Source organism: Microcaecilia unicolor, chromosome 7 (genome assembly GCF_901765095.1).
Source record: "Microcaecilia unicolor chromosome 7, aMicUni1.1, whole genome shotgun sequence".
Lineage (NCBI taxonomy): Eukaryota > Metazoa > Chordata > Amphibia > Gymnophiona > Siphonopidae > Microcaecilia > Microcaecilia unicolor.
Window position 1 is genome coordinate 50,723,251 of NC_044037.1, and position 25,233 is coordinate 50,748,483.

General features: G+C 43.3%; 1 protein-coding gene across 1 annotated transcript in view; it reads left to right on the top strand.

Annotated features, from left to right (window-relative positions):
• IL13RA2 (interleukin 13 receptor subunit alpha 2) overlaps nt 1–23,948 on the top strand; it is an 80,859-nt gene extending 56,911 nt beyond the window's left edge. Inside the window, exons 8-10 of the mRNA XM_030209626.1 lie at nt 4,594–4,741; nt 18,838–18,943; nt 23,210–23,948. Coding sequence (XP_030065486.1) covers nt 4,594–4,741; nt 18,838–18,943; nt 23,210–23,360 — 405 coding nt within the window. The 3' untranslated portion in view covers nt 23,361–23,948. The remainder of the gene's footprint in view (nt 1–4,593; nt 4,742–18,837; nt 18,944–23,209) is intronic.
• Nucleotides 23,949–25,233: the final 1,285 nt, after the last annotated feature.

Sequence of the window (25,233 nt, forward strand, 5' to 3'; positions counted from 1 at the left end):
CAATGTGTGCTTTGTTTTCTTTTTTTTAAAAATGGCCACCTTAAATTTAGATGCGGGACAAGAACGCCAATGTGTGCTTCACATTCGGGTCTGCTGTGTCTCACAACCAGTGCTCAAGGACTTGCACAGGCTTCCTTCTGCTTTCAAAAGCAATCAAAACTGGTAGATTTTGCAGGAAGAATCATGAGAGAAGCATGAGAATCATGGGAAATCCTCTCTTCCAACACCCTTAACACCTGCTCGGACCTGGTTTTATTTTTACAGCTGTAAGGCACCTTTGTTTCAGGTGCTTGTTCCTGATTATTGGGGAGGAATACAAAATGATCTCATTTAAATGAGCGTGACTACATTTGCATGCTATCTACGCTAAGGCCTGGGGCACTCGTTGTTTGCTGCCCTAGACTCCTCTGATCATTCTGCGCTGGTAAATGCAGGCGCTAGTTTGGGGCTAATGGCCTCTAGTGCCAGCGTTTATTTTTGATCATTGGGGCCAAGGAGATACAGTGGAAATCACACCCAGTTCTCCTAGTTCTCAGCCACTGCACTAACCATTAGGCTACTCCTTCTAATCCTAAAACTATTTGAAGAACTTATTTGAATAATAAAAAGAACATGTGCCCTCTGTCTGAAAATCCGCTATTATCACACCCATTCTTAAAAAGCCAAATCTTGACCCTTCCCTTGCTCTACATTATCACCCTGTTTCCAACCTACCTCTGTTCTCTAAAATCCTAGAAAAACTATACTCGGACAGCTGACTTCTTTCTTGAATAAAATATTTACACTATACCTCAGACAAGCTGGCTTTCGTACAGCTCATAGCACAGAAACTCTTCTCATGGTTCTCTATAATGAAATTCGTACATTGCTTGACCAAAAGTAATCTGTTGTCATTATTCTTTGGACCACTCCTCTGCGTTCGATATGATAGATCATGATTTACTTCTTCATTGATTATCCATCATGGGTATTTCAGGTACAGTCCTATCCTGGTTTATGTCCTGTTTACATCGGCACTCTTTTCAACTTGTTTCGGATTACCTTTCTTCTGCCATTTATCCTCGCCCTTTGGGTGTTCAAGGTTCCATTCTTGCTCCTATTTTTTTTAACCTCTTCATCTCCCTTCTGATCTTACTTATTCAATCCAATGGTTCTAGTCTTTCTTGTTACATGGATAATATTCAAATTTTGCATTCTTATAATTCAGATTCCACAGATTCTTCTTCTCTAAACTCTTGCTTGGAGCAAATTGCTACCTGGCTCAGGGGCCCTTTTACTAAGTCACGTAGGTGCCAATGTGTGCCCAACGTGCACCAATTCAGAACTAACGCCAGGCTACTGTGTGGCCCGGGCGGTAATTTCAATTTTTATGCACACTCACTACGCGCTAACCGGGTGGTAATCGGCATTGTACATGCTCTGATAATTACCACCCAGTTAACACGTGAGACCTTACCGCTAAGTGAATTGGTGGCGGTAAGGTCTCAGGCCCAAAATGGATGCACACTAAGTTTCATTTTGTAGCTTGCCAATTTTCTGCCCAAAAAAGAGGCCTTTTTTGAAGGTACGCTGAAAAATAGAACTGTGCGTGTCCAATACACACATCTACACCAGCGCAGGCCACTTTTCAGAGCACCTTAGCAAAAGGACCCCTTAAAGAACACAGACTCTCTCTTAACATCTTAACTGAAGCAATCCATTTCCCAACCTTTACTATACAATTCCCTCCTCCCCTTTTCTTCAGGGTCATATACTGACCTACGCTGAAAATGTTTGTATCCTGGGAGTGTTTCTGCATGGATCTGCAAAGGAGGTGTATCGATGGAAGGGACAGGGGCATTCCCTTAAGATGCACGCAGTGTTATAGAATATTGAGGAACTGCACCCAATGTGCATGCCAGAAGCTACACCTGGTTCTGATTGGTGTAAATCCTTGGGTATGCAACGCCCTTGATACAATGCTGTTCAGTGCCGATTTTTTGGGGCTCTGAATTTTGAGTGCCATTTACTGAATCCAGCTCTATATGCATAATTATCTCTGGCATTTAGGCATAAGCATTTGCATCAGCTCTATGGCTGGCATAAGTGTTCAAGCCTAAATTATAGGAACATATTTCACTTGTTACATTAGTAATCTACAGAGAAAAGTATGAGATTGCTTTCCTTTATAGAATAGGCACATCACAGGTGCACTGTTATAAATGCTTCTAATGGTGGTATTGAGGGGTAAAGGACTTCTCCAATAGAGGGCAAGTTGCTTCTCTCTCTCATACTTGAGCCTATAAAATGCCAGCACTTTTCAGTACCATCATTTCATTGCTGATGCTCAGACCTAATGGCATGCCCTGGTGTCTAAAAGATGTGCCTTGTTGAAATATATCAGAAAGTAGGTAGAATAATGTTTTCATGAGGAGTTTTTCATTTCCCTACTGTGATTCTGGTGGCATAAAACAGTCCTGCAGCTCTGAAGTCTACCTGTCATTAGAACCAGCGTTAGCTTAATTGTCCGACATTTCTGAACGCAATTTGTTCTAATACATTTTAGTCTTGCCCGAGCAAACATGCTGCCTTGATCTCAGTGTCTGATGATATCCTTTGTCTACTTTCTTCTGTGATTCCATCAGTTGGCTCTCATGCTTTCTGCAAATGCATATTTCAAGCGCTATAATACCTGACTCATTTGAATTCTGCAGTTAACTGGCTTTCAGTTCTTACAATGGGAATATTAAAGGAAGCTTTCTATTGTTCATATTCACACCGCATCTTACAATTGTTCTGTAATTATATTAGTACCAAACAATTGTGAAGCTTTTGAACTTAAATTCTGCCTTAAGCACACAATAGGAGAAATGCTTTTAAAACTAAAGGCCTTAGACATTTGCAAAGCAACCATCATTGCACTTTGCTTTATCAGATACGAACAAAGTGTCCATCATTGTAATTTTACTGGCACTTTCCCTTTCTGAAGAGCATATTGTTCATATAGATCCTGTTGATTATGAGAAGAACTTTGCTGATAGTGGAACACATGACATATTTTATTAGGAATTGTTATCAGCATTTAGCTTTCTCAATTTATGCTTTCATTTTGCATGAAAAACAAATGGTAAAGATTTCAAAATCTAACAGCTAATTGAATGCAAAGATTAATTTCACAGTTCAGTAGTCTAATTCCCCCAACGCGTAAATGCATAAAAGAAAATGCTACTCACCTAAGTTTATTCCTCCTGTCTACCCGACATCTAGTGTTTTTTTTTCCTTCCTGTGCTTCTCAGTGTGATCTTTGCTCCTCTCTTTCATTACACATGCTTGCAGGATGAAACAGAGGGATGGAATTCCACCATTTACTATATACTTAAAGGGAGTAATGTTATAACACAGCAGGAAGGAGCCTATGGGGGTAGTTATCAAGGTGCGATAAAAGGTGTGCTTTTACCGCACCTTGATTTACAAGGGAGTCAGCAGCGGTATCTCAGTAGCACAGGTTGTGACTCCCATGGTAAATGAATAACTCTGCTTGTGAGCCACCTCACAAGTAGTGTTATTACATTGAGCATTGGACCTCGAAGCTACTGCCCAATGCTCCTGAGTCTGACCTTAAAGGGGCCATGGGGGCTGATCAGAACTCCCCACCCCTGATTACACTCCCCCTGATTATGACCATCCTCCTCCCCCACCAGTGCAACACTCCCTCCTGCTGATCAAGACCCCTCAACCCCCCCCCCAAGACTTTCCCTCTATCATCAAGGGCCTAAGGCCCCTATACCTGGTGGTCCAGTGGTCCAAGGGCAGGAATGATCCCCAGTTGCTCCTGACCTTTGAGCATCATCTCCAAAATAGCACCCCTAATGGTAGTCTCATGCTACTACTGCTGGGGTCATGTTTTCATATAAGGCTCTCCCCAACTTGATGCTTTGGGCGAGGAGGGAGTGTTAGGGGCTTGCCAAAGAGGGTGAGTTTCGAGCTCAGGATGCTCCTGTGTACAAATAAGTTCCAACTTGTATTGCGCTTACTTTTTAGGCTTGAGTTAATCATGTAAGAACCCATTTACACATGCAAATCTAACAGCAGTGCCGTAGCAAGGGCGGCTGACACCCGGGGCGGTTCGCCGCTGCGCACCCCACGGGGTACAGCACGGCGCACCCCCCTCGGCGCGCATTCTTACCAAAGAGGGAGGGCCGCTCCGCCCCGAGTGCACGTCGCTGGGAGCTGCGTTGGCTCCGCTGGTTCCCTGCTCTCTCTGCCCCAGAACAGGGCGTGCACCCAGGGCGGACCGCCCCCCTCCCCCTTTCCTACGCCACTGTCTAACAGTTTATGCACAAAGCAGGATTTATAAAATTACACTCTTAAAATGTCAGTGCATGTTTGTGAGACAGTGATTTCTTTTAGCTTTAGTTTGATTTTGAAAAGCTGAAAATGAACTTGATTGTTTGCCTGTGGCTGATTATATGGACCTGTTTCTCAGGCATATACCATTGTGGATATTCTGAAAACCAGACTTGTTTGGGAGGCATGAAGAACTGAGAACCACTGATAAAAGATCACAGGATGTGATTTTATTTTACTTGCTTTGCATAACCTTTCCTTTGTTAGTCAATGCCGGTCCAAAGGGCAACTGAGCTTACCTTCTTGGAACCCAAGCTAAACCACACATTCTGTGCCCGTGTGAGAGGCCAGGTGAACATTTTCTGTGCAGATGAAAGCTTCTGGAGTGAGTGGAGCCAGCAAGAATGTATTAAAGGTAACAATAAACTTTTTTTCTCCAAGTCAGTTTTTTAATTATCATATAATCATCATTTTATTCTTGCCTTCTATGATTTAACTGGAAGTATCTAGTACCTTTACCTACCATTAGGAAAACCATCAAGACTGGTAAAATGAGAATGACTAGCATAGGATAGTAATGCAGCCAGGATATGCAAGCTGAAACTGCGGGACTTGGCTGTAACTCATTAGTAACTGTTTCAGAAGGAAAACATAATACATTTGCATGTCTTTTCTATTGCTTCAGCAATCTGAAAACAGGATCTATGTAGTCAACTGATAATTGTTATGTTGGTTCAGCATCATACAAAAAAAAAAAAAACATAGCATGGCTGCTGCATCAAAGAGTTAGGACTGCAAGCTGGCCCTGTTATTCTCTAGATGGACAGATTCATTCCTGCCTTTCAGCATACTACATAGATTCAGTTAGAATTGTTATTTCCCTAAAAAACAAAACAACCCCCCAAAGAACCCCATGATGGTCGCACCATAACCATTTTTGCAGTGAGGTAACACCTAAGGGTATGTCTACTAAAGGATACTGGGAAATGGGCTTAGCATGTGCGAACCAGTGGCGTAGCTACATGGGGCCACGGGGGCCTGGGCCCCTGTAGATTTGGCCCTGGACTCCCCTGCCTACGACCCTCTCGACCCCCTCCCACCACCAACCCTCTTCCGCCGCTGCCGTTGGCTACCTTTGCTGGCGGGGGACCCCAACCCCCGCCAGCCAGGGTCCTCTTCTTCCAGTGCAAGGCTTCGTTCTATTTCTGTGAGTCTGACGTCCTGCACATACAACGTGCAGGACGTCAGACACAGAGAAATAGAACGAAGCCTTGCGCCGGAAGAAGAGGACCTTGGTTGGCGTGGGTTGGGGTCCCCCGCCAGCAAAGGTAGTCGGCGGCGGGGGAGGGTTGGCGGCGGGAGGGGGGTCGAGAGGGTCATCGGTGGGGGGGTCAAACATGGCAGGGGGTTGGCGGCGACGGGGGGGGGGGCTAAAATGTGCCCCCTCACCTCGGGCTCTGGACCCCCCTCCCGCCGAAATCTGGCTACACCCCTGGTGCGAACCCGGGATTTTCCTGCTCGCTAAGCCCATTTCTACTGCACTCAGGAAATAAGGCATTTCCAAGTACTTCTTTTTCAGGTTATGCACTAATGTTCGCATTACCACTTGTAACCGGAAAAAAATGACACAGGAGCACTTACCACCTCCTGCGTTATGGATGCACTAACCAGTTATGGTGCCTAAAAAATCGGTGCTGAAATCAGTGCCAACTAAGTATATTCTATAATCGGTAGATTGAGGCACTGATTATAGAATACGCATAGTTCATATTTCAGCACCTAAATCTATATCTAAAATCTAAATTTACACCAACAAAAACCTTGCACGTAGATTTAGGCACACTGGGCCATATTTATTTATTTATTTATTTTATTGCATTTGTATCCCACATTTTCCCACCTATTTGCGCGCTCAGTGTGGCTTACAATACATTGTAATGATGGAATTACAATTTGTTACATCACAATTATGGTTACATTGTGAGGAGTTAAGTTAAAACAAGGTCTATAACTAGGCACATACATTTTTTTAATGCCCATGAAATGGCCATTTCCCCACCTATAACCACATCCCTTTTTGCCTGTGTGTGTGTTAGATGTTCGGCACACAACATTATGGAATACACATAGTGAGTTATGCATCTAAATTCTAATCAGTGCCAATTAATGCTCATTATTGCTTAAGTGCTGTTAGTGCTCATTAGCTTGTTAAGTTACAAGCATTGTTATAGAATCTGTGCCAATTTTAGTGTGGATCTCTAGTTGTGCTATATAGAATCCAGGGGTTAGTGAATTATTTGTTTATTTATTTATTATTACATTTGTACCCCGCGCTTTCCCACTCAAAGCAGGTTCAATGCGGCTTACATAATAAGGATTACAGAGTATTGATAGAGACAATGTAAGATATTTATAGCAGAATAATAAAACGAGATAGGTGGGTAGAGATGGGTATGGGTGAAGGGAGTAGGAAAGGTATGAATAAGGGGTAGGTGAGCATTGGAGGAGGGGTAGAGGGGAAGGGACAGGGGATAAGTATAGGGAGATTTGGTGGGAGATGTAGTCTGGGTCATTGTCGTTGTCACCAGGATATGTGTTGGGTAGATGGGTCATAGGGTTAAATTGGGTTATATGTGCAGGCTTGCTTGAACAGATGAGTTTTTAGTGATTTCCGGAAGGGTAGATGGTCGCTGATTGATTGGATGGGTCTGGGGAATTTATGTGCGTAAATTCTAATTATATCCAATTAGTTCTCATTATTGCTTGTGAAGTGCTGTTAAAAATGCGGATTGGCTTGTTAAGCCAATTAAGTTACATGCATTGTTATAGAATATGCTTATATTTTGGCACAGAGTGCTATGCGTGATATATCGAATCCAGCGGTTAGCTTATGGAAATGTCAATTCACTAACTGAATAGCGTGTTCACACACTTCCTTCAAAAAATTAATACAAGTATATAAATAATGTGCACTTACCACATGTAAAAAGACTACTTACTGAAAATCATTTTAATAGTAAGCTTTTTCACACATGTTAAGCACACGCTAAGGCTTAGTAGACATACCCGATGACTGGATCATCCTGGGGGAAAGAAGTCAGCTGAAACCCCTGAAGCCAAAAATGAAAGTGACAGCATAAAATTGTTTCTCACTACGTGAACACTGATTTATGTTTAATTTGTTAGCCAAAAGCTTTTACAGTGATTAAATCATATCTGCCAGCTGTTTTTCTCCAAATGTTCTCCTATTCCATGGTGAAGCAGCAACAATATACAGATTATAGTTCCTCTAGCATCTCAAACCTAAGCAATTGTATCAAATACTGCAATGCCACATCAGTGTTCCAAACAAGTGAAAACAGAAAAAAAAAAAAAAAAAACAACAACAAGCAAAATAAAACAAGAATCAAACAGCTGGATAGTCATGAAAATATACAGTGGCTAAGGAATAGCACATCAATATTTAAACTTTTAAAAGCCTGCCATAATGTTTAAAGACAATCCTGGGTACTTACCACCAGCTGAATATCCAACTAGGCCAGCAAATACCTGAGGTAACCAGATAATGTCATTTTCTGTCCTAAGTTATCTGCATAGTTATCTCGATCACAGGGCTGAATATTGCTGCTGTCTGATAATTTATCACTCCACCCACCTGCTGTCCAGCAACACCTAGATGGTCTGTAATGATTTTCACAGAAGCAGGACACTGTGGTCCACTACATATGAAAGTCCACATAAAAGAATAGTGAGACCAGCAAGGAGTCTCCAATAACAGCAGGAAGACAGAAATACAGTAGAATAACTTTATTTATAACACCCAACACGGAACCGTGTTTTTGCAAAGTGCCTGCCTCAGGGGTCTTGATATGAGAGTCTTAAACACTGGCGATCACTCATTTTGTGCTTCACTATTTCGGCTTTCCTCTTTGATGCCGAGTGTCTTTCTCAAGACAGCCAGTGTTTAAGACTCTCATATCAAGACCCCTGAGGCAGGCACTTTGCTGAAACATGGTGCCGTGTCAGTTGTTACAAATAAAGTTTTTCTACTGTATCTTTGTCTTCCTGTTGTTATTGGAGGCGCCTTGTTGATCTCACTACTTTTTTACATGGACTGTAATGATTTTCAGCAGCACTTTCCTGATGGTCTGCCGAAAATCAATGTATGGCCCCTGTCAGTGGCACTTAGCCAGGTAGCAGGTGCTGTACTCAGATAAATGATCTTGAATTTTAAGCCACAAATAAAACAAATTATTATTATTATTAGCATTTGTATAGCGCTACCAGACGCACGCAGCGCTGAACACCTGATACAAAGAGACAGTCCCTGCTCAAAAGAGCTTACAATCTAAATAATACAGACAGACAAGACAGTTACGGGTGAGAGAATTAATGGGAGCTAAAAAGCAGCAGTGAAAAGGTGGGTTTTCAGCATAGATTTGAGAACAGGTAGAGATGGAGCTAGACGTATAGCTCCAGGAAGTCTATTCCAGGCATAAGGTGCCGCGAGAGAAAAGGAGCGCAGCCTGGAGTTAGCAATGGAGGAGAAGGGGGACGACAAGAGAGATTTGTCCAGCGAGCGGAGTTCACGGGGAGGAATGTAGGGAGAGATGAGAGTGGAGAGGTAATGGGGGGCTGCAGAGTGGATGCATTTAAAGGTCAGTATGAGAAGTTTAAACTGAATGTGGAAGTGGACAAGGAGCCAGTGAAGTGACTTGAGAAGCGGGCTAGTGTGGGTATAAAGATTCTGGCGGAAAATAAGTCGTGCCGCAGAATTTTGGACAGATTGGAGAGGAGAGAGATGGCTGAGCGGAAGACCAGTGAGAAGTAAATTGCAATAATCCAAATGAGAGGTGACAAGGGTTTGGATAAGGGTTCTGGCAGCGTATTCAGAAAGGAAGGGGCGAATTTTGCTAATATTGTAGATAAAGAAACGACAGGTTTTGGCAATCTGTTGAATATGCGGAGAGAGAAGGAGAGGGAGGAATCAAAGATGACTCCAAGGTTACGAGCCGAGGAGACACGGAGAATGTGAGAGCCATTAACAGAGATAGAGAAAGGGGGAAGAGGGGAGGTGGGTTTAGGGGGAAAAACAAGAAGTTCAGTTTTGGACATGTTGAGCTTTAGATGGCGTTGAGACATCCAAGCAGCAATGTCGGACAAGCAGGCTGAGATAGGACTAAATTCTGTAAATGGCGCCCAAAAAATGAGCACTAAGGGCCAGATTCTATATATGGTGCCTAAAATTAATGTGTGATAGGGAATCATGTCTGAGCATATTCTAAATATTGCACATATTTAGAATACACTTAGGTGTAGTTCATGCAACTAAATCTACATGCGTCCATTTACGCCAACAAAAAACTGGTGTAAATCCCTGCACGTAGATTTACGTGCACTGGCCCATATTTTATAACAATGTGTGTAGGTTTTGGAACGCCTATTTCTATGCCCCTAAGCATGCCGCTTTTTGCCTGTGTGCATTAGAATTTAGATGCAATACATTACAAATTATGCTTAGCAATGTACACGTGTAAATTCTAATTTTTGTCGATTAGTGCTTATTATTGTTTATTAAGCACTGTTAACGCTTAACGGCTTGTTAAAACACTTAATCTATGTGCATAGTTATAGAATGCATCTAGACTTATGCACGGAACCATGTGTACCTCTACACGCACTATATAGAATCTGGGGATAAGTGCTATTCTACAAATGGCAAAGTTGGGCCCTGTTTTTAGAATAGTGCTTAGCACTGGGATTCATGCCCCATTTTAGACGTGAGGATTTACACAAACTGAAACCTGGTGTAAAACCTTGTACCTAAATTAGGTGCAGATCTGCCTTATTCTATAATAGTGCGTGCAAATTCTAAGAATGCCCCTGACTCACCCATAGCCCTCCCATGGCCACACCCCCTTTTGGATCCACGTGCAAAATTTATGCATCATTTTTATAGAAAACTGACTACAAAGTTGCATAAGTGAATTCAGGGCTTCTGTTACAAAGATGCACTACTGATCCTCGGTGCGGCAAACGAGAGGAAGCCCATTCTTTTGCTATGGGCTTGCTCTCATTTGCTGCACAGGAATCGCTAGCACGGCTTTGTAAAAAGAAACCCTCAAATTGGTGCCAATTGTTAACACCCAATTATTAGCACCAATTGGCTCACTGTTCAATGAGCCAATTGGTGCTAATAATTGGGTGTTCAATGAGCCCCCAAATTTTCACACGCAATTTTGAGTGCCATATACAGAATTAGCAGGATAGTGGCTATTACTCCACCTTGCTATATGTTTCCATCTTTGAAAATCAATACAATCAAAACAGAATGTGTAAAGGTACTGCTAGTAATCACAGGCAAAACCTAAGTAAAATAAAAACTGAAATTAAACCCATACTTGTACAAACCATTTCCATAACCATTTCACAATAAACTGAAGGTATTTATTAAAAATTGTATTTTTATTATTTTTATAATTTATTGGTTTCTAAACCACTGAAGATTTGTAGTTGGTAAGTGGTTGTCAAATAAATAAATAAAAGGTCTATAGTTATCAAGTGATTAACAAATAAAAAAATAAAAATGCTTTTCCTTTTCATTACTATTATTACTTACCTTTTCAGTAGTGCTACTAGATGTACACAGCACTGTGCAAATACATGTGTGAAACACAGGGCTATGTTCCCTAAAGGGTGCTACTGCATTAGTGAGCATTGAGACATGTTAATAGTAAATAGATCTCATTGTATAAAATTAGGCCTGCGTAGAAGTGCAATTGTATGGAAATGAAGTAGCACCTTTTAGTAAATAAAGTGCCTTTTGTATATAGCTTAAAGTCTAGTAGTCAACACACACATACAGGATTTGGCAATTTCAGGGTTAAAACCAGTATAAGTGAGAAGAAGCAGACTCAAAATGGAAGTCTTTTAGACTAGATTTGAATAAGGCCAGGGAGGGCACATGACGCACTGATTCGCTGGACATGGGTGACTGCAGGGGGGCAGGAGAGAGAGGAGGGTCGCTGGACATGGGTGGCTGCAGTGGGCGCAGGGGGAGAGGAGGGTCACTAGACATGGGTGGCTGCAGGGGGAGAGGAGGTTCGCTGGACATGGGTGGCTGCAGGGGAGTTGAGGAAAACTTTGCTAGTGCCCGTTTCATTTGTGTCAGAAACGGGCCTTTTTTTACTAGTATTCAATAAAAGGAACTTCATAAGTTGTCAAAGGATAGAGTTATATCAAGAGAAATTGAAGCACACAAGACAGAGGAGAAACCAGCATAACGTCGACCAGAGCAGACAGCACAACCAAACCACAACAGGGAACTGAGAGTGAAGCAGGGGGAGCCCTATTACATAATAGGTATGGGGCAGATGACATCACCATTCCACATCAAGGAAGGGAGAGACCTGGAAACACCGGGCTAAATAAATGAGTTTTCAAAAGTGTCTAGATATGGGGTTAAGATTGTTCTGAGCGCAGAGCTTTTGGGATGGCATTCCAAAGGGAGGGGGTGATACAGAAAAATGCAGAATGCTGAGTGGAGTCTAGACGGGAGCTATGCAGTGGTAACAAACACAACCGAGAGGCAAGAGCCAAGATTAGCAACCTAGGAGGAGTATAGGGGGAAATTAATGCCGAAAGGTAGGAAGGGATACCTGAGTGCAAGACTTTGTGGGCCATGGTAAGAACCTTGAACTGGATACAGAAGGATATGAGAAGCCAATGATGTACAGCCAACAAGGGAGAAACGCGATTGGACCTATGAGCATGTGAAAACAGGCAAATGGTGGTATTCTGTACTGTTTGCAAATATTTAAGGGAAACCTTTGGGAGACCAGAGTAGATAATATTACAATAGTCTAACTGGGAGTAGCATGGGTGACCTTACCGCCTCCTAAATAGGTGGCAGTAAGGGCTCCCGCGGTAATGACCATGCACTATTGGGAAAAATTAGCACCTGGCCATTACCAAAAAAACCACAATTGCATCCATTTTACTGGCACATTAAAGGTGGCTGCAGCACATGGGAAGGGCCACATTTAGCGTGCCTTAGTAAAAGGACCCCTGTCTTACAGATGAATACACCCATCCGAGACTCAAAAAGAAAGTATTTAACAGCATCCCACTGAAAAATGCTCTTGGAAGCAGTTATTGCACAAGAGCATTTAATGTTAGAGACAGGGAAAACTCTCTTTCAACTTGTTCATATATTATCAGAACATCAGATGTGAAGAGTCTGATACTTAGCTTACTATGCTAATGGCAAATATACACTTCAATTGAAGTAATTTCAAGCAGCAGAACTGATTAGCTTTGAAAGCCTAATCAAAGGAAAGCTTGTTAAAGGCGTGTAAGACAAAGTGGACCTGAAGGAGATGAGAACAGGTAGGATTGCCAACATATAGAAGCAGTTTTAGAAAAATTCAGACTAATGGGTTTCATGACAACCTTCTAAAAGAACATGGCAGCTGAAATCTACATCAGGAACAATGTTAACTTCTAGAAAACTGAATGTGAGTATAATAAGTTTACTTCTTGATTTCTGCAGAAATAATATTTAAATTGTAGCACAGGAGAGAAAATCTCTTGTCCTCTGACTTTCTTTATGATGTTTAAGGGGAAGGTTTACTAAAGTATACTAAGCAGTTCGCATGGGGGTGGGGGTGAGAAATAATGCTGTTGCTCTTCAGGATAGATTGGGAGGGGTGGGGTTAAGCAGTGGAACACAATAAATACATCCAAAAAGTGTCATATAGAGGGGCATAATCGAACGAAAACGTCTATCTCCATGGGCGTTTATCTCCGAGAACGGGTCCGTGAAGGGGCGGACCGAACCGTATTTTCGAAAAAAATAGACGTCCATGTTTTATTCGACAATTTGTGAGCTGGGCGTTTTTGTTTTTCAGCGATAATGGAAAATGAAAGCGCCCAGCTCAAAAACGAATAAATCCAAGGCATTTGTTCGTGGGAGGGGCCAGGATTCGTAGTGCACTGGTCCCCCTCACATGCCAGGACACCAACCGGGCACCCTAGGGAGCACTTTTACAAAAACAAAAGAAAAGGTAAAAGAGCTCCCAGGTGCATAGCACCCTTCCCTTGTGTGTTGAGCCCCCCAAATCCCCCTCAAAACCCACTGCCCACAAGTCTACACCATTACTATAGCCCTAAGGGGTGAAGGGGGGCACCTACATGTGGGTACATTGGGTTTGGGGGGGGGGGGTTGGATGACTAAGCATTAAGAAGCACAATTGTAACAGGTGGGGGGGATGGGCCTGGGTCCACCTGCCTGAAGTCCACTGCACCCCCTAACAACTGCTCCAGGGACCTGCATACTGCTGCCAGGGAGGTGGGTATGACATTTGAGGGTGAAAATAAAAAGTTGTGAAACATCATTTTTTTGTGGTGGGAAGGGGTTAGTGACCACTGGAGGAGTCAGGGGAGGTCATCCCTGATTCCCTCTGGTGGTAATCTGGTCATTTATGGCACTTTTTGGGGCCTTATTCGTGAAAAAACAGGGTCCAGGAAAAGTGCCCTAAATTCTAGCTACAAACGCATACTTTTTTTCCATTATCGGCGAAAGGCGCCCATCTCTGTTCGGGTGATAACCATGCCCCAGTCCCGCCTTCACCACGCCTCCGACACGCCCCCGTCAACTTTGTACGCTTCCGCGATGGAGTGCAGTTGAAAACGTCCAAGTTCGGCTTTCAATTATACCGCATTATTCGTTTTTGTGAGATAAACGTCCATCTCCCGATTTAGGTCGGAACTTGGGCGTTTTTCTCATTCGATTATAAGCAGGAAAGCATCATTTGGATGTTTTTCTTCTCAAATCATCCAAATTGGTATTTTCAAAACCTACTTTGCAGACGTTTATCTATTCAACAACCACCTTGTACTTGCTGAAGAATATAATCCTAAATCAATTAATTAAGTGGGAGGAAAAGACTTCAGCTGCTCGGCAAACACATATAACTCTTTAAGTGTGGGTGCCGCGCTGCTCAGACTTCACCTTTGAACATTAGTTTTTTTTCAGATGTAAACTACTGGCGAGCGTCGTCATAAGTCAAAGAACATCTCCATATATGCCTCTTTTATATTGTTATAATTTTTCTAAAAGGATTTTATATAGTATATGTAGACTATCCTCTTATCTAATTCTCTATTAGAGATCAAAGAGGGGCATTTTCGAAAAGGGAAAGGGACGTCCTCATTTTGATCTGGATGTCCTTGCTAAATGTCCCGATCCAGGGGCAGGGAATCCCATATTTTTGAAACAAGATGGACGTCCATCTTTCGTTTCAAAATACCGTCAGAGACGTCCAAATCCTTAAATTTGGTCATCGTTAGAGATGGACGTCCCTAGACATGGACATTGCTGATTTTCAGCAATTTTCAAAACCAAGGACGTCCATCTCAGAAACGACCAAATGCAAGCCATTTGGTCGTGGGAGAAGCCAGCATTTGTAGTGCACTGGTCCCCCTGACATGCCAGGACACCAACCTAGGGGGCACTGCAGTGGACTTCATAAATTGCTCCCAGGTACATAGCTCCCTTACCTTGTGTCCTGAGTCCCCCAAAACCCCTCCAAAACCCACTACCCACAACTGTACACCACTACCATAGCCCTTACGGGTGAAGGGGGGCACCTAGATGTGGGAACAGTGGGTTTTGGAGGGCTCGCTGTTTCCTCCACAAACGTAACAGGTAGGGGGATGGGCCTGGGTCCGCCTGTCTGAAGAGCACTCACCCACTAAAACTGCTCTAGGGACCTGCATACTGCTGTCATGGACCTGAGTATGACATCTGAGGCTGGCATAGAGGCTGGCACAAAATATTTTGAAAGATGTTTTTGGAGGGGGGGGCGGTTAGTGACCACTGGGGGAGTAAAGGGAGGTCATCCCGGATTCTCTCTGGTGGTCATCTGGTCAGTTTGGGCACCTTTTTGTGCCTTAGCCATAAGAAAAACAGGTCCGGGTGAAAACGTTCGTGTTCGTCAGGGACTTCCTTGTTTTTTTCGATTATGGGTCTAGGACGTCCAAGTGTTAGGCACGTCCAAGTCCTGCCTTCGCTACACCTCCAACACGCCCCCTTGAACTTTGGCCATTCCTGCGACGGAGTGCAGTTGGGGACGTCCAAAATCTGCTTTCGATTATACCGATTTGGACGACCCTGTGAGAAGGACGTCCATCTTCTGATTTATTTCGAAAGATGGGCGTCCTTCTCTTTCGAAAATTAGCCCAAAAGGCACTTATCGGATATGTGGCTCAAACTGCTGGGTACGCTCTACAGCGAGCTCCTGTTTCGCCGATGCTTCATTAGGAGCATAACCCGCAGCCAATTTGAGTACCCTACAGTTAAGAACAGAACATTGTCTTAGTATATGCTAGAGAGAGCTGTGAACGTTTGTGGAACAGCAATAGAGCAAATGCTAACACATACCTTTTTATGTCCACTTCTGATTCTCTGGGAACTATCAGAAACAAAATGATGACTGGTATTTAAACTGTGCCGCATAATTTTTGTGACTACAAATGCATAGTGATAGATCACATCCCCAGATCCATACGTGGAGGAGACAGAGATCGAAAACTGATCCAGGTGGAACAACATTGGCTATATAGATTGAAGACCTTGATTCCTGATGGTCTTAATAACTGAATGGAATGGAAAGCTTTTGCGAATTGTTAGGTAGCTGTCTATTTAAAGTTCTGTCCCTTTAAGACTCCTGCTGAGGTATGATTGGTAGGTAATCTAGGCGTCAGTTTAAATACCAGTCACCATTCTGTTTCTGATAGTCCCCAGAGAAACAGAAGTGGACATAAAAAGATATGTGTTAGGCACGTGATGCACACCTAAATTTTATGTGCGTTCCAGAAAAGGGTGTGCATAAATGGGAAGGTCATGGACGTTTTGGGGAAGAACATGGGTGTGGATTCTAGTTATGCATACAATTCTAAAATAAGAGTGTTCTATGCGTAAATGTAGGCAGGGCATTTGCACCACATTTTTGCTAGTGCAAAAGGACGTGCCTAAATTGACACATGACCCCTGCGCTTAAGCATTATTCTATAAACCATGCCTAACTTTAGGCGCAGCTTATAGAATGGCGCTTAAGTGGGTTTTTTCAGCACCAATTTGTTAGGTGCAATTTATAGAATTTACCCCTAGGTGATCCTGTGTTAGCCAGTTAGTGCGCATTAAATACCACAAATCACTTTAATGCATGTGAGGTACACTGTTTTTGTGTGCCAACCAAGAGTTAAGGGCTGGCTGCTGGATTCTATATGTCACGCCTTGCATTCTGCACCTAAATCTAAGTGTCTTCCATAACAATGTGCATAAGTTAATTGGTTTAACAATCAAATGAGCATTGTTAACAGCACTTAACAAGAATAATAGTACTAATTGGCAATAATGAGAATTTACGTGCAGAACTCGCTGTATACTGTTACTGCACTTAAATTCTAATGTGCACATCCAAAAAGGGGCATGGTTATGGGTGGGGAAATGGGCATTTTGTGGGCGTTTCCAAATTTACGTTCGTTGTTATAGAATATGGCCCAGTCTGCGTAAATTTATGCGCAGGGATTTATGCCATGTTTTGTTGGTGTAAATGGATGCGCATAGTTTAAGGCACTGGAATAGTCAACTAAGCGCATTCTATATGCTGCAATTAGATCTTATAGAATATGCTTAGGTGAAAATTATTTCCATGCGGATTTTCCAGGCGTCATATATAGAATCTGCCCCTTAATTTCCTTTAGTAAAAGGGTCTCAGAATAAATAACTATGGAGCCCTTTTACTCAGCTGTGGTATAAAGGGGGGGCCTGTGCTAGCTTCAGCGTATGTTTTTGACTCATGCTGAGGCCCCCTTTTACTGCAGCAGGTAAAAGGCTGCTTGTTTTTGAGGAAAAAGAAATGGTCATGCGGTAAGTGAAACACCAGCTTATTTTCGAAAGAGAAAGACGCCCATATTTCGACCCAAATCGGGAGATGGGCGCCTTTCTCTCATGGGCGCCCAAATCGGTATAATGGAAAGCCGATTTTGGGCGCCTCCAACTGCAGTCTGTCGCAGGAACGAACAAAGTTGACGGGGGCGTGGTGAAGGCGGGACTGGGGCATGTTTATCGGCCAAGGAGAGATGGGCGCCCTCGGCCGATAAAGGAAAAAAGAAGGGCAGCAGTAGCGAAAATTTGGGCCGCTTTTTTTGGACCCTTTTTTTTTTTTACGAACAAGTCCCCAAAAAGTGCCCTAACTGCCCAGATGACCACCGGAGGGAATCGGGGATGACCTCCCTTGACTCCCCCAGTGGTCACTAACCCCCTCCCATCAAAAAAAAAAAGAACTTTAAAAACTTTTTTTTACCAGCCTCAAATGTCATACCCAGCTCCATCACAGCAGTATGCAAGTCCCTGGAGCAGTTGTTAGTGGGTGCAGTGGACTTCAGGCAGGTGGACCCAGGCCCATCCTCCCCTACCTGTTATACTTGTGCTGGTAAATGGGAGCCCTCCAAACCGCCCCTAAAACCCACTGTACCCACATCTAGGTGCCCCCCTTCAGCCATAAGTGCTATGGTAATGGTGTAGAGTTGTGGGGAGTGGGTTTTGGGGGGATTTGGGGGGCTCAGCACCCAAGGTAAGGGAGCTATGGACTTGGGAGGTATTTTAATTTTTTAAAAAACTTTTTACAAGTGCCCCCTAGGGTGCCCGGTTGGTGTCCTGGCATGTGAGGGGGACCAGTGCACTATGAATCCTAGCCCCTCCCATGACCAAATGCCTTGGAGTTGTTCGTTTTTGAGCTGGGCAGCTTCGGTTTGCATTATCGCTGAAAACCGATACTGCCCAGCTCAAATCCGCTCAAATCCGATGCATTTGCCCAGCACCAACAGTATTATCGAAACAAAAGATGGACGCCCATCTTTTTTGAAAATACGGTCTGTCCCGCCCCTTCGTGGACCCATCCTCGGAGATAGTTGCCCATGGAGATGGGCGTCCGCGTTCGATTATGCCCCTCTTAGTGTGTTTTCCATTTTGGTGGGGAGTCCTTACCGCCACCAATTGAGATGGTAGTAAGTGTTCCTGCACTAACCTGGTGGTAACTGATTACCGCCAGTTAAGTTCCAGCGCTACAAAAATAGGGCATATTTTTGGAGCTCTGGAAATGGTGCGTGCTAGGGATGGGAGCTACTGCTAGGCTCCTGTAGTAGCCTGGTGGTAATTCCAGACTGGTGCACGGTAAACCCACGGTGGGCTTCCTGCTGCTTAGTAAAAGGGCCCCTATCTTCCTTACTGTCTTTCCATTATAATTCAATTTCTCTTATTGCCTGGCTGTATGCACTCTGTCTCCTGTACTGGTTATTGTGGGTACGATGGTGTGCTGGAACAGAGCACTCACCATTCTAGACCTGTTTATATTTCATCTTGAAGATTTTTTTTAAGATACGGTTGATTTATCGACATCTTCCAAGCTATAAAGAATTGACTATTATAACTTTTATGTTCCGCAGAGCCACCCAAAGCTGGGCCAGATGTAAACTACTTGTACATTTCTGCAGGAGTTGTCACAACACTTGTATGCATTACTGTTATCCTTTTATGGGCTGGCTGTAAAAGGTGAGTACTTCTCTTCGTTAAACTTTATTCCCCCAATATTTGACCTTCATAGTGGGCAAAATTAACACATGTTATTTTCCACAAGGCCCATTAAATAAGAAGGGCCTTGCAATAAAAATTGTGTTTTCATTTGCTATTGTATGAAGGATTAAGGAGGTGTGGATGATTTCTAAAATGAAAACTATGATTCCAGTTGAAGAGTGATAATGGTTGCACAAAGCCTAGTATTATTTCAGCTAGATCACTGCAACTCAAACAAGATTAAAGGCATTGCAATTGATACAAAATTTGGCTGCCCATATTACCTTTGCTTGCTTGCAATATTGTCATATTAATACTTACTTACAGGAGTTACGTTGGCTGTCTGTTGCAGTTTGCAAAAAAATTTAAAATTTTGACACAGTTTTGACATGATGCTCTATTGCATATGTGCCAAGTATTGGCCATTTATTGCCCTGGATGTTCAATTAGACCAGAAGGGTCATTCCAATTCTACATTCCTTCCCTGCTGAAAGTACTTTTGGAAGAAGCTAGAGTGTTTGCATTCTCAACTGCGGGACCTATACATTGGAAGAGGTTGCACATGATATTATGACATGTCAGAGATATTGGGAGTAGCTGCGAGTTACATGTGTAAATGTGCTCCCTGCATATACTGCACCCAGATGCCACCCAGACGCAAACTGCACTATCACAGATATGCACATAGTTATAGAAGAATGCTTAGGCGGTGTATTAGAAAAAATCACAACGATGCATGAACAGTATGGCCACTGCCGTGTAATACACTTAGGCCCCAATGTTCAGAGGTAAACATGGGTGCTAGACGGCATAAGCGCCAGACTGGCCCCAGAATTTACCTGTGCTTAATGCTCAGAGGCTCGGAGGACCAGAATGAATGAGCGTACAGCTGAACAATGCAAGGAGCATGCTAATGCATGCGGATAAGCTCTTTTCCATTCCTGCCCCACATTCAGAAAAACAGTGCAGTGAACAACGGCGCCCTACCGTGTTAAACCCTTCTCCAGCTTGTTGCTGGCGTTAGGGCAAGAGGGAAAGCAAACTAGACTGGAAATCTAGGGGATCTTTTACTAAGGTGCACTCACGTTTTTAACACTCGCTAAAATTGGATGTGCACTAATCATTAGAGGCGCCCATAGGAATGCATTGGCATCTCTAACGTATAGTGCGCACCTATTTTTAGCGCGCACTAAAAATGTGAGCGTGCCTTAGTACAAGACCCCCCTAGAAAAAAAGGAGGTTGAAAGTTACCAAGCCCAAGACTGTTGTATCGAAGCATGAGAACCAGTTCAGCCCTACCCGGAGACAGCTGCTATAGGATTTCAGAAGCACTCCTGTAACTATCTTTTCTGTAATGTTTGCTAGTGCTCACAAACATGCAAGGTCCAGTTCATATAGTAGTACCTGCTTAAGCAGCCTGGCTTCATCTGTGGGGCTGCTGAGTCCCTCCCTCCCTTCTCTGAATTGGGAATGCCCAAGGTAGGAAGAACTACCTTGTTATTGTATCTTTTCCTTATGCCCAATGGAGAGCCCTGAACACTGATGCATATGTGCAGATCACATCCCACCCTCCTTACTTCCCAATGCTCAAAGCTAACAGCACACATAAAGTTTGCATACCATTAGCTCTGAGTTTTTACGGCAGTATCTTCTGGAGCTGTTTTGTACAGAACTGGAGTTTGAGCATCTGCCCATTAGTTACACCCTTTGAGGTAATGTTATCTGTTCTGCTTTATCTGCGGAGTTAGCAATTAATGCACAGTAATGACTTCTATTGTACCTTTTAAACCATTTTGTCTTTTCATCTTCAAGGAGAACTACAAGAGCTATTAACTTGTTTGCTTATTCTTCTTTAAAGGATAAAATAAAGTTGCTGGATAAAGTAGTAAGATTGGATAAGGATGTTTTGAATTGTTTTACTGTCTGCTTCAGATTATAGATATTTTAAATGCTTGATTAAAGCTTATTTATTTTGGAAATGTGTTTTAAAATCCAGAGACCAATGAGGTTGGTTGTATCTCATTTGATTTATATATTCTGAATCTTGGTTTAGGGATTTTAATGATTAATGATGTTAGTTCTATTGTATTTGATTTATTTTTCAATACTGTATTGCCTGATTATAACTACAATCTTTGCTGTTATCTGCATAAAACCACAAGGTCAATGGCAGATTATAATACATATTATGTTATGTTATTGGTAAGGTGCAGTCACTACCCATTAAATTCCCCCTTTCATACTAGCTATTGAATATGACACTTAGCACATATTAATTCCCATGCTAAACAGTTAATACAGCTTGATAAATAGGCCTCTCTATGTCCAGTCCACTCAGTGCAGTCAAATGACTTTTTGAAAAGTGTCCTTCCAAGCACGCTATGAGCATGCAGACTGAGTATAATAAGCTTCATCTACTCTTTGAGTGCCAAAGACCTGACACGGTCCACATGCCACCTTTATAAGCCGCTAGGTACTTGGTTTGGCCAAAAATGTTATAAATTGCAATAATATATCAGGAGCATTCAGAAAAGTAGCTGCGAGATCTCTATGGAAACATTTCACATTACTAGCATTGCAGTGGAAAATTGCAATTAATGGATACATTAATTTTAGTAAAATCTACTGCCAAATGTAAGTTGTGCCCTGTTTGAGCACAGCGAGCTAATGTATCTCTGGTAGAGGTAAAGTACATTAACAGATGCTCTGTTTTGAGTTCTGTGATTTCTGATGCAGTCAGAAACCCTCTCATTCTATAACTGGTCACCTAAATGTAGATGCCCTGGTTCTGTTTCCACCCCCCCCCCCCCAACATGGTTGTAATCACCCCAACATTGGAACTTTGCCAGAGGTAATCCCTGGTAGTCTACTAAGATGGGGCAGGAGCATTCCACTTCCATTCCCACCTTCATCCTATCTGGTTATGGGTTCAAATAGCAGTGACTACCGGGGATCACCTCCAGTTAAGTCCCAGGGGTTCCTAGGGGTCTTGGAGGGGCAAGGGTTAGGGAGAAAGGATTAGGAGGATCAGAATCACGGGGGAAGGGGAGAAGGGGAGAACAGAACCATGGAGGTGTATGGGGAGATTGTAACCACTGGGGGTGTTTGGCACAGGGATCATAACCATGGAGGGGGTGAGGGGGAATTGGAACCACAGAGAGGATATGAGTATGTGTGTGTGTATAGGGAGGGACAAGAATCACCGGGGGATTACAGAGAGGTTCAAGTATTGGGGGAGGGGGTTCAGGAATCAACTGACAACCCAGAAGCTATGCAGGTGCTGGCTGACATTCAGTTCCAGCATCCACATAACCAAGTGGCCAAAATTATTACTGCTTTTTGTGTGGTCCTATCTGGCCACTTAGCTATGTGGGCACTGGCACTGAATACCACCCATGCCTGCATAATTGCCAGCTTCTTCTCGACTCCACTCCTGGCTGCCCTGGCACTGTCTGAGTTCTACCTGGGCAGTTAGAGTCGATATTCAGTGGCACTGCCCAGTTAAGTCTCTGGTATTTGAATTCCAGTGCTGTTAAACGTATATATTTTTGATACTGTTTGCACGGTATTTCTATTATTAGGTTTCATTTTACAGTTTTAAAGTTTGCCTCTTGTATTGTATTTATGTTTATGTTTGGTTATTTTACTATTGTTATAGTGTTAACAAAAGTTTTATGTTAAACTGTACGTGTTGTAAACTGCCTTGGGTGAAACTCTTCATAAAGGCGGTTAATAAATCCCAATAAATAAAGAAGTGCTGCTGAGTACTGGCGGCTGGCAGGAGCCTCCTCAGCCCACTTAAACCATGCTGAACAGCGAGGTATAGGTGCATACTCTCAGATATCACAGCTAGATTGAAGCCATAGACATTTACACTTGCCCTGGAGTAGGCATAATGTCAGCATGTAAAGTGCGCATTCATATTATATACAACGTATTAAATTAAGACTCCGTCCAGGCTCCACCAAACTCTGTTCCAGAAAACACCTACGGACAGGTCGCATAAATGTACCTATGTTCGTTTTACCATGTGCACTTTACTCATGTGGCCTCTGGGGTAATTCTACAAAAGTCCTTTATACATTTACCTCTTATTTGTCCAGTCTGGAGAACCAATTTAACAGACATAGCCTTCTCTTTCATATGACCTTAATGCTTTGGCACATGAAATCTGAACTGCATATATTGCTATGTTATGCTAAGGATTTTTATATCTGAAATAATAAAATAATATTTTTATTTCAGGTCCCTCCTAAAAGACCAATTATGCTATCATTGGAAATGTAAAATGAGCTTATTACCTCGGCTTAATGCGAATGACAGGATTACAGCTACAGCACCATCTGGAAAGAAGCAATTGGCTATAATATCTGCAAGCTCCATCAAGCATTTCTAGTTTTCCTTCAATGCATTTTTCTAAAATGAAGGATCCCAGTGTAGATCAATACTTTAAAAAAACCTTTTCATCTAGGTATGTTTTCCAGTCATCACTCATGGGGGCCTGGGAATCTAGTAACTCATTTCCTCGCTACCTGATCAAGCACAGTTGTCTTGGCTGCGGCAAGCAGCTCCATATTCTGACAGCCAGCATCGATCTATGTTTTATTAAAATCTTCCTCTGGAATTTTTCAGTCCACCTGCTTTTCGACATCTTTCTACCCATGGAGGAGGAACATGAAAAAGGGATCAGCAAAAGCATGTACAATGGACTCCGAGAATGGATGTGAGACGCACACTTTATTGAAGGCGGCAATTCTACAAATTGGCACCTCCATTTAGATGCAGCGATGCTGCGCATTAGGCATTAATTCTATAATGACATCTGTACGCTAAGACAACATGCCTTAGTTTAGGTTTGAGCATTTATGCCATATCAATAGCGGGGTAATGGGGCACACCTACATCTGCCTGGTGACATGCCAAACAATAGTATTCTAATCAGGGCTTTTTTTCAGGGGGTACTTGGGGGTACTGAGTACCGGCACCTTTTCCATTGTCTACTAAAATTGACCCATGGTCCCTAAGTTTTAATGAAAGAGCTCAGACTCTACACACCAGTTCTGCCTTGTCATAGATTCTGTGACTGGTTGCAGGGAGCCTGGCTATTGTGGGGTGGGTCCCTCAGTGATCACCCCCATCCCTGAAGGATGGTCTGGCATTTGAGTACCGGCACCTTTTTTGCTAGAAATAATGCACTGATTCTAATAAGATATATGTTTCAATTATAGACATGCCCGTGGCTCACCCTCCTTGCTCCATGGCCTCTTGAAAGTTTTACTAGGGATGAATGCCTAAATGAATGATCTAAGGAACCCATTTACTAAACTGTGGTAAGTTTTGCACTTACCACATGTTTAAGGCAAAAAATTAATGTGCAGTAATTGCAAAGCCTCCGTGGTAAATGCAGGGGGATGTGTGTCCAGCAACTGTCCTGCATTTACCACACAGAGGAAAGAGTTAATGCACTGCATAGAACCACCTTATATGCAGAAGCAGATTGCTCAGGAGCACCTGTATTGTCTACCACAGCATCAGTGACGTTCCTAGGGTGGCTGACACCCGGGGCGGATCGCCGACGCGCACCCCCCCCCAGGTGCAGCACGACCCCCCCGGCAAAAAGACACCCCCCCTGGCGAAAGGACCCCGGGTGCATTTTTACCTGATGGGGGGGGGGGGGGTGCCGCGCACTTGTCGGGCTTCGCTCGTTCCATGCTCCCTCTGCCCTGGAACAGGAAGTAACCTGTTCCGGGGCAGAGGGAGCACCGAACGAGTGGAGCCGACAGGCGTGTGGCACCCCTCAGCAGCGTGCACCTGGGGCGGACTGCCCCCCCCTTGGTACACCACTGCACAGCATGTAATGTGGTACCAGCCTGGAGAAAATATCTTCAAACGTGCAATTGCTGTAGTGATGTTCCTCTACCTCTGGTGCTCTGTATCCAAGGACCACCTCCCCTTCTGCGACAGTGGCCACAACAGTCATTCATCCTGTTCAAAACCCTACCCTCCAGAAATAAGCCTTGTCCCCCTCCCCCAGACTCAACCTGATCCCCCACCCTGCCTCAACCCACCTACCTGGGGTCTCCATTGCAGTCCATTTTTAGTGTTGTCATATTGGGACAGACTGAAGGTCCAACAAGCCCAGTATCCTGTTTCCAACAGTGGCCAATCCAGGTCACAAATACCTGGCAAGATCCCCAAAACAGTACCATACATTTTATGCTGCTTATCCCAGAAATAAGCAGTGAATTTTCTCAAGTCCATTTTAAGAA